The sequence below is a fragment of the Gopherus flavomarginatus genome, chromosome 12 (genome assembly GCF_025201925.1).
Source record: "Gopherus flavomarginatus isolate rGopFla2 chromosome 12, rGopFla2.mat.asm, whole genome shotgun sequence".
Taxonomy (NCBI): domain Eukaryota; kingdom Metazoa; phylum Chordata; order Testudines; family Testudinidae; genus Gopherus; species Gopherus flavomarginatus.
The window spans coordinates 7,956,728-7,967,254 of record NC_066628.1 but is presented as its reverse complement, the minus strand read 5'-3'; the positions used below and the strand labels follow the sequence as shown (position 1 = coordinate 7,967,254).

The 10,527-nt window shown below is 49.7% G+C and overlaps 1 protein-coding gene across 1 annotated transcript; it reads left to right on the top strand.

Annotated features, from left to right (window-relative positions):
- Positions 1-3,029: 3,029 nt before the first annotated feature.
- LOC127033140 (zinc finger protein 850-like) lies at positions 3,030-6,306 on the top strand. Its single transcript, XM_050920944.1, has 3 exons — positions 3,030-3,210; positions 3,822-3,935; positions 4,263-6,306. Exons 1-3 carry the CDS (start codon positions 3,030-3,032, stop codon positions 5,999-6,001), a joined length of 2,034 nt encoding a protein of 677 aa, XP_050776901.1. The 3' UTR covers positions 6,002-6,306.
- Positions 6,307-10,527: the final 4,221 nt, after the last annotated feature.

The window sequence follows — 10,527 nt, the reverse complement described above, 5'->3', positions numbered from 1 at the left end:
CTTCAGAAGTAAGGTGGCCTTAATTTCGACAATGGTGGTCAGGGCAATCACAGAAAATTGCCGGTGTCCTTCCCCCAACACTGTAAATCAGTGGTCCCCAACGTGGTGCCCGCGTACTGGCCGGCAGACAAGCATCAGCCGAAATGCCACCGAGAAGCAGCGTCATCAAGAGGTGTTGCCGCCAAAATGCCGGTCCTTTGTGGCTAGTCGTCCGGTGCCTGCCACCTGGAAAAGCTTGGGGACCACTGCTGTAAACCATCAAGTCTTTGATCACTTCTTGAACACTTTTAAAGTTTTCTATAGTCCAGGTGTAACCCCCATGCAGTTTTGCAAGTCGGAAGAGAAGGATCGAAGCCGTGGGGCTCTCGTCTCATCTCCCCTGAGTGTTCCCTTGTGCAGAAACGCCATTACGCTATTTCACAGCTTTAGCCTGATAGAATTTCATGAAAGGGGTTGAGGTTGAAATGTAAGGTGATCTCGCTCATCCTCTCTCTCTCTCCTGCAAAGGACAGGACAGCCTTCATGAGCAGGAGATCAAAGGCCGGATAGTTTCATGGCAGATCCTGCTGTGCTGTACAGGGTTCCGCTTTCATAAGCAACATAGACCAAGTGAGGGCACTTCTGTCCCATGAGAATGAACCGATTGATCCACAGTTTTGGTGCTTTAAACTGGAGAAACTCTTCTTTGACCTCAGCCTCTCCTTGCTTGCTAACCACACGGTATCTAAACTACACCGGACCCTCGCTAGAACGCGGGATGTGGGACCCATGCCAAGTCCCGCATTCTAGTGGGGACCATATTACAATGAAAATGGCCGTTACTAAATCTGGGATCCGCGACCACGTTCTATTGGAATTTGTGTTATGCAGATGTGTGTTCTAGTGAGGATCTGGTGTATATCTCTTCCTAACTAGGCACTGCCAGCCAGGGAAATGTAACTCAGACAGACAGCATTGTCTGTTACCCCGTCGTATATGGGGATGGTCATGTCAGTGAGTCTGACTGCCATGCTCGCAAAGGTGTGAGGGCGCAATCTGGCAGCTGTAAGAAAAATATAGTAAGCTTAGGGTTAGAGTCCGTGTCACCATGAAATGTGTCCCCTGCTGTTCTCTCTAGGACCAGGACTCCATCACTGTCGATATTGGGGACTCTCTGGAAGAACTGTGGGTCTCTATAGAAGTGCCCCTTCATCTCTCCCCAGGATCCTGATATCTCCTTTCTGTCCTTCCATTGACTCGGTGGCTTTTATGGATGATGACCCTATAGTGCTATGGCCTGGGGACGTGGAGGCTCTGAGGGGCAGGGAGGTTTCAGTGCAATGGGTTTTACTGGTCGGGCCCAGTGGCAGCAATCAGTGGTGTTCCTCATTGCCGGCTGCAGGAAGGGAATCGCATTCACTGTAGTAACTGGTCATTGCTGTGTGGAATCCCGGTTCCCTGCAAAATCCCAAGCCCTGGCTTAGAGAGGAGAGGTGTATATTGTGAGGCAGTAACATTCATGCTATGCCCCAGGAACATCTCCCAGGGAAGAGCCCCCAGCCTGACCAGGACCCCCCTCCCACCCAGCCCCTGCCCATAGAGAGGACACCGCTCAGAGGGAAGGTAAGGGAGACCTTTGTTATCTTCCCCGGGAGCGATGCCTCCCCTTTACACCTGCAGGGGGAGATGGCTAAAGAGGTGCAGGGGGATGTGTGGGCAGGTGGGAGGAACAGGGATATGTTAGGTGGCTGGAAACAGGCGTTGAGGATGCAGGAGGCAGTGAGGATGGGGCGATGCAGGGGACTCGGGATGTAGGAGGAGAATTATGGGGCTGAGGAGAACGAGGCTGGAATCAGGTAACACGTGAGTGGGGGACACAGTGAGGGAAAGGGGGGATGGGAGAGGAGGCTGGATGGGGAAGAGAGAGAGAGAGGCAGGGAGAAGGCAGCGGGGTGGGGAGAGATACAAGGGCAGCTCTCTGACTCTGTGGGGTAGGGGAGAGTGAGGGGCTGCCCCACCCAGCAGCCAGTGGGAATTTTTTCCCCTGGAAGTGGTAAAACGAGCATAGGGGAGTGAGCAGGGGTCTCACTGCTCAGGGGTCTGTGTCTCTTGAGTGTTCAGAGCTGCCCCAGGTCCTGATTTGATTTCCCTGCAGCATTTAGATCTCAGCCACACCTGGTGTCAGACCGGAGTCACTGCTGGCTCTGGGAGGGGTGGGGGGGGAGGTGCAGATAGGCAGTGAGATTAGCCTCTGCCTGCCTGGCCCTGGGGGCTGTCGGCAGCTGGGGGAGTCCAGGGCAGCTCATTCTTCAGGCGTTGCCACCAGAGGGGGAGGGGTTTACACTGCAATGGGGGGCAATCTCCCAAGTGGCCCCTTTGATTCTGCTCTTTTTCTAGTGTTTGGCTCAGAGATGCTGTTACTGGGAGGGTCTGAAGAGCCTGGTGGGAATCAGGGTATGACGAACTGAAGCCCTGTCTGTAACCTCCCTCATCGCCCCTCTCGCCCCGACAGGCTGAGGAATCACGTCCACATTTTGCTCCAGATCATCCTGTCTTCCAGGAGGTGGGGAAGGGAAATGGCTGTGATGGAGCCAGCTCAGGTAGGGGATTTTCAGGGAGCTGCTGGAGGGGGGAAGGGAGAGGCAGGGAGAAGACAGTCTCTGATAAACCTGCTGATTTTCTGAGTAGGCCCATTCGCAGCAGGGAAGGAAGCAACATTCCCATATTTGTCAAACAGGACACAACCACCTGGGCAGGGCTGGGAACATTTTCCAGGCTCCCAGTGCTGGAGCCTGAACCCGTTAGCCAGAGGCTGCTGTGAAATACGCAGGGAAGCTGTTGGGATTCCTGTCTCTGTCCCCAGCTCAAAGCTCTGCTTCCCGCATCAGCCTGTGGCCGGCAAGCGTGTGGGAAATGAGAAGACCTTGCCCTACTCCGTGTGCTGGGGGGACAAGGAGCTCTCACCTTCTCCCACCCCCTGAAGCCTCCTGGCTGCTCTGAGCAGGGTGGGGGTGGGATTCTGCATCTCTATCCCTCCTCCCCCATGACCAATGGGTTTGTGGCTGGGGCAGCAGGTGCTGAGTGGGGGACTCTTGTTGTCACAGGTGCCGGTGACCTTCGAGGAAGTGGCTGTGTATTTCACCCAGCGGCAGGGGGCTCTGCTGGACCCCGCTCAGAGAGCCCTCTACAGGGACGTCATGCTGGAGAACTACGAGACGGTGACCTCGCTGGGTAAGGGATTCCCATCCCCTCGGTTATTAGAAAGTGTAGGGCCTGCACTGCTGATGCTGGTTACTTTCTTCCCTGGTCAGTTAGGTTTGCGGAGAATTTGTCTCATAGTCCACAGCTGCAGTATGAGGGAGACGTGCATCTCTGTACCCTCTCCAATGGGACCACAATGTCAAAACTTAATGGATATGCTAAACCATTCCCACCCACCCCTACCGTTCAGTGGGGAAAAAGTTGTGCATTGTCCTGTCTGCATTATTTCTCATTCATACACAGCATCACTGTTCACTTCCCTCCCTGGGACTAGCTCCAGCCATGGGAAGGGCTCCGGGCTCCACAGGTTTAGAAATAGGCACGGATTTAATTCTCCAGCTGTGTGTTTGTCAGCAAGGCCCCCAGAGTGTACAGATCCTGCAAACTCCTAGCAAAGGTGTAATAATTCCCCCCACCTCCCCAGACGTCTGCCTCCCCCAAGGGGGCTCAGTGACCCTGTTCCTGTCCTCTTGGATTCTGATTCCTCCAGCACAGCACCGGGTCATGGTATGTCCTTTCTGACAGAAGCTCTCTCAATCTTCCATGCACCCTGATCTGATCTGATTTCACCCCCTGTGCAGGATTTCCCTTTCCCAAACCTGAGCTGATCGCCCGGCTGGAACGAGAGGAAGAGCCATGGGTGCTCAATCTCCAGGTCTGCAGGGAAAGAGAGATCCTGAGACGCGCCCACACAGGTGAGGACTGACACAGAAACCATTTGGCTAATGAAGGAGAAAGTTGAGAATCCCCAAAATATGGTGTGAGTAACGCCCTCAGTCCTTCCTCATCTCAGCCAGAGCAGGGCTGTAGTCAGCAGATATTGCTCACTGTTTTCCACCCACCCTGTTAACTGCAGGAGTTTCCTTCCCAATTTTCCTTCCCTGTGAGTGTTTGGGTGGGAAGTCACGGCAGAATCCAATTGCTTCGCCTTCGCAGTGTTAACGTGTTGGGTTTTCCTTCTGTGGTATTCCTCTTTCTCCCCAGCACAATGACTCCAGTCTGGTTTGTCTTTCTCCCAGCAGGTGCTGAGCGAGGGAATGAGAATGAGGAGAGAAATCATAAGGAGGATGTTCCTAGTGAAGTGGATGAATGTATTATATGTAGGGGAGGACCCAATGACTCCACAGTCCAGCAGACAAATCCCAATGAAGAGAATCCCTATCAGTGCCTCAAATGTGGGAAAGGATTAATTCTGAGATCACAGCTTGTGACACATCAGACAATCCATACTAGAGAGAAACCCCTTCAATGCTTGGACCATGGCAAAACCTTCAATAATCGCTCAGACCTGAAAATCCATGGGAGAAGCCACACGAGAGAGAAACCCTCTCGATGTCTTGAGCGCAAGAAATCTTTCTACTGTAAATCAGCACTAATAACACATCCGAGAATTCACACACGAGAGAGACCCCATAAGTGCTTGCATTGTGGGAAAAGTTTCACACGGAGATCACACCTCATTCAACATGGGAGAATCCACACAGGAGAGAGACCCCATAAATGCTTGGACTGTGGGAAAAGTTTCAGATACAGATCAGTCTTTCTTTCACATCTGAGAACCCACACAGGAGAGAAACCCCATAAGTGCTTGGACTGTGGGAAAAGTTTCAGATACAGATCAGTCCTTCTTTCACATCTGAGAACCCACACAGGAGAGAAACCCCATAAGTGCTTGGAGTGTGGGAAAAGTTTCATGTGGAGATCCACCCTTGTTTTACATCAGAGAATCCACACAGGAGAGAGACCCCATAAGTGCTTGGAGTGTGGGAAAAGTTTCATGTGGAGACCCGCCCTTGTTTTACATCAGAGAATCCACACAGGAGAGAGACCCCATAAGTGCTTGGACTGTGGGAAAAGTTTCACACGGAGATCTGTCCTTGTTTCACATCAGAGAATCCATACAGTACAGAGACCCCATAAGTGCTTGGACTGTGGGAAAAGTTTCATACGGAGATCAGACCTCATTAAACATGGGAGAATCCACACAGAAGAGAGACCTCATAAGTGCTTGGACTGTGGGAAAAGTTTCACACGGAGACCTGCCCTTGTTTCACATCAGACAATCCACACAGGAGAGAGATCCCTTAAGTGCTTGGACTGTGGGAATTGTTTCAGGTGGAAGTCAAACCTTATAAGACATCGAAGAATTCACACAGTAGAGAGCCCCCATAAGTGCTTGGCCTGTGGGAAGAGTTTCATGCGGAGATCAGATCTTGATTTACATCAGAGAATCCACACAGGAGAGAGACCCCATAGGTGCTTAGACTGTGGGAAAAGTTTCACATGGAGATCTGCCCTCGTTAAACATGGGAGAACCCACACAGGAGAGAGACCCCATAAGTGCTTAGACTGCGGGAAAAGTTTCACATGGAGATCTGTCCTCGTTAAACATGGGAGAACCCACACAGGAGAGAGACCCCATAAGTGCTTGGACTGTGGGAAAAGTTTCACATGGAGATCTGTCCTCGTTAAACATGGGAGAATCCACACGGGAGAGAGACCCCATAAGTGCTTGGACTGTGGGAAAAGTTTCACATGGAGATCTGCCCTTGTTTCACATCAGAGAATCCACACAGGAGAGAGACCCCATAAGTGCTTGGACTGTGGGAAAAGTTTCATATGGCGATCTGCCCTTGTTTCACATAAGAGAATCCACACAGGAGAGAGACCCCATAAGGGCTTAGACTGTGGGAAAAGTTTCACACAGAGATCAAACCTCATTAAACATGGGAGAATCCACACAGCATCTAAAATTCTGTGACACATGGCCAGAAAAGGTGAAGCAACTTGCAGGCTAATTGATCCAGTTTCAACCTTTAGAGACATGCTTCATAAGTGTGTAAATGGTATTTAGGTCCTTTCCATGCTCTACAGGCTTGAGCTTTGAAATGAAAACTTGTATTCCTAAAGAACTGGAAGAAGATGGTAACTATAGCAGACTGTTTATCCATGTCTTGTTGGAGGTTAACAATGTAACCAAAGGGGTTCCTCTCTAGGGGTGTATTCTGTTAATTTGGAGATCAAAAGGAAATATTAACATTTAGCTAAAACTTGGGTGTAATACTGTCATTGTCTGCATGTCTCTTTAAAGTTTGTGGTAAACAGTCCATGAACTGCTTAATGGATAATTGACTTATGTTAATCCATGTAGTTAATTGCCAGTGATGTTTACTAAATACAAGGTTACTTCAAAAGCCTATTGTTCACCATAGGACTTCATGCTGTTGAGAGGCTGCAAAAATCTGTATAAAAACTTTCGGGACCTGATCCTTTTCTCTCAGATTCTTAAGCTTTATTTGGGGGTAGTTTGCATCGTAAGACAGAGATCTCCAGTCCCCTCTGGACTGTGCTGAAATCGAACATTTAGACATTAGACTGAAACCTGATGAAATGATTCTGAGAGGGACTCTTCAATTCTAAAGCACCATCTCTGCAGTGAAACTGACCTAAGGACTCTTCTGTCTGTACAATGATCAACACTTTCTCTCTTTTCTTCTTTTAATAAATTTTACTTTAGTTAATAGGAATTGGCTGTAAGCGTGTATTTGGGTAAGAACTGAAGGATTCATTAACAACTTGGGTAACGTGTCCGATCCTTTGGGATTGGTAGAACTTTTTAGATGATGAACACGATTTTCAGTAATCCGCATTAAGGGGGCTGTCTGGGAGGAAGCCCAAGGCTGGGTTGTTTTAAGGCAGAGGTAGTCAATAAGCAGTCTGTGAGCCAAATGTAGACAGCCAGATGCTTTTGAATGGATCTCTGAAATCTTTTTATCTATTGTTATCATTACTGTTGTGTTTTTTTTAATTATTATTTCCTTTGGCGTGTGGACCTTGTCTATACCTTGACCAAGACATTTTTGACCTTGACAAAAAAGAATTGACTACCTGTGGTCCCTTATTCCCTGGGTAAGGGATTCCCATTCCCTTGGTTATTAGAAGCTGTGGGGTCTGTGTGTCTTAATCTGGTCAGGTTCTTCCCTGGTCAGTTAGATCAGAGGTGAATGGGTTCCATAATGCAGTTGCCATGAGAGAAAAGCTTGCATCTTTGTACCCCCTTCAGTGGGATACGGTGTCACAACCTAATGGACATGCTATGTCATCCCCATCCCTCCAGCTTTCAGGAGGACAAAATTCATTCATTGTCCTGTCTGTGTTGTTTTTCAGTTGTAAATAGAATCCCTGCGCATCTTCCTTCTGGGCTCTGCAGGTTTAGAAATAGGCAGGGGTTGAACTCCAGAGCTGTGTGTGTATCAGCAAGGCCCCCAAAGAACACAGACCCTGGGAACTCCTAGTGAGGGCGTAACAATTCCCCGCACCTCCCCAGACATCTGCTTCTCCCAAGGGGGCTCAGTGATCATGTTCCCGACCTCTTGGGTTCCATGATCACCCAGAAGAGCACAGGGAGAAGTTCCACTCACATAATGTCCTTTGTGACAGACACTCTCTCAATAATCCATGCACCCTGATCTGGTCTGGTTTTATCCCATGAGCAAGAGGTCTCATTCCCAAATCTGATCTGATCACCTGGCTGGAACAAGGGGAAGAGTTGTGGGTGCCTGATCTCCAAGCCTGCGAGGAAAGAGAGATCCCAAGAGGCACACGCACAGGTGAGGACTGACACACAAACCATCTGGGAAATAAAAGAAAAAGTTGAGAATCCCCAACTATGGTGTGAGGAACCACCCTCAGTTCTTCCTCATCTCACCAAGGGCAGGGCTGTAGTCAGCAGATATCGCTCACAGCTTTCCACCCGTCCTGTTAACTGCAGGAGTTTCCCTCCCAATTTTCCTTCCCTGTGAGTGTTTGGGTGGGATGTGGAGGCAGAATCCTATTGCTTGAGTCTTTGAAACTATGTTGTATTGGGTTTTCCCTCCATGCTATTCAACATTCCCCCCAGCACAATGACTCCTGTCTGGATTGTCTCTCTCCCAGCAGGTGCTGAGAGAGACAGTGAGAAGGAGGAGGGGAATCATCATCAGGAAGCTCCTGGTGAAGTGGAACCACAGGGGACATTTATGGGAAGAGCTGCAGGGAATTTTTTCCAGTGTGTGGAACAAGGAGAAACCTGGGGAAATTGGCACAGGTCAGAGAGGCTGCTGGGAAACTACCCAAGGAAGAAAGTTGATGAATCCATTAAATGTGCAGGAGGAGACAAAAAGAGAAACCTTGCCACTGCCTGCAGTGTGGGAAAGGATTCATTCTGAGTCAACAGCTTGTTACACATCAGACAATCCATATTGGAGAGAAACTCCTTCAATGCTTGGCCCATGGGAAAATCTTCTCTAACTATGCAGACCTTAGTAACAGAAGAAAAACATTATAGATACCTTCAGCTAAGCCACACAGGAGAGAGACCCCATAAGTGCTTAGACTGTGGAAAAAAATTCATACGGAGGTCATACCTTAACCATCAGGCAGTTCACACAGGAGAGAGATCCTATTGGAGTGTGGACTGTGGGAAAAGATTCCGAAACCGGTCAGCCCTTCTTAAACATCAGACAATCCACAAAGGAGAGAGACCCCACAAGTGCTTGGACTGAGGGAAAAGTTTCATACACAGGTCAAACCTTGTTCAACATCAGGCAATCCACACGGGAGACAGACCCCACAAGTGCCTGGATTGTGGGAAAAGTTTCATGCGGAGATCAGGCCTTGTTACCCATCAGGCAATCCACACAAGAGAGAGCGCCCTAGATGAAACTTCCACCTTGCGCCCCACCCCCCGTAACATCAGTTCATTGAGGGGCAAATCCCAACAAGCCTTTATAAACCCCAGGGGCCAGCCTGCACAGGGCCCAGCCATGCCCAGGGGCTGCTCCCCAGACCAGGTTCCCCCCTCCCTGCCCCCTGAAGTCCCCTGGAGGGTGCACAGCCCTCCCATGAGCCCTCCCCACCCCGGCGGCCCCCATCCCGAGTCCACTCACTGGCTTTGCCGGGCTTGGGCTGCTGCAGCAGCTCAGCAGAGAGGAGCCGCTGCCCCTCCTGGAGCAGGCTCAGGGCCCCGCATCTTTGCAGGGCTCCTGCCCTGTGTGCCGCACCGGCTCCTCCATGGCTGGGGCTCACTGCCCCCGCACGCCAAAGCTCTGGCTCTCCGGTGCCTCCGGAAGGTGGCTCCTCTCTGCCGAGCCAGGGCACCACTTTTTGGTGCCTCCAGGGCTGTCCTTAGGATTTATGGGGCCCTATGCAGTATTATTAAACTGGTGCCCATATGCCCCATGGCAGCCCAAGCTTGCAGCCCGGCAGGATGAGGGAGGCTCAAGGCAGCAAAGGATAATTGTAGAACCAATGTGAATGAAATTGTTTTTAGTTAGTCACTGTACCATTGTAACTTCTGTTCACCATTTCATTATTGTAACATTGTAACTTCTCATTTTGCCTACATTGTAATATTGTAACTTCTGTGCAATATTGTAACTCAAAACCCATTTTAAAATGCTGACTCCATTTTGTAGAAGGCTTGTGCTGCAGCCCCCATTTTTGCAAGCCATACTGTAATTTTATTAGTCTAGTTGAGATGTGTGAATGAGGTATGCATGGGTGATAGAATCAACCTCCAGCACCAGCCCGTCCTGATGAGATAAAGTTCAAATACCAACGGCTGAAGAACCAGACAACAGCCCTAACTCAAGCAAGAAGCATCCACCCTAAAAAGAAACAACAGAAGGAAGATCAAAGCCAGGTCCCAGGCTGACAGTCACGCCTGCAATTGACGGGTGATCAAGCAAACCCAGAGGCGGCGTGACACAGCGAGACCTAGGAACTTTAAATCCAAACTAAACTCCTATAAAAAGGGAAGGGTGAGATGAGAGATTTTGGGTAACGTTCTGCTACCAACGTCAAGGAGCATCGGTGCGCGCCCGACAGAGACCCGGCTCCTCCTCGTGCTCAGCTTTCCTGGCCAGTTAGCTGCCACGAGCTCCGATCTCAAGCTGCGAACTCAAACTGCAATCAGGACTGGTAACTATCAAGCAGCTGCAGAACATTTTGGTGTGTGTGTGTGTGTGAGTGTATGTGTATAAGCATTAGGGTATTTGCTAATAGTTACGAATTAATAATAAATGTGGCATCTTTGTCTTAACCCCTAAAACGATCCTGTGTAAGTTTGTGGGACAACATAATGAGATGCCCAGCCCGCCTTACGGTGGCGGAGAGTCACAGTTCCCCATAGAGACCCCTATACTCTCTCCCTCCGCAGAATGGATGTGCAGAAGGTACCTAATTAAAAGCACTAAACTTGGAAATAAAAAATGTCAGTCACGGGTTTTTTGATCTGCCCTGAAGTTT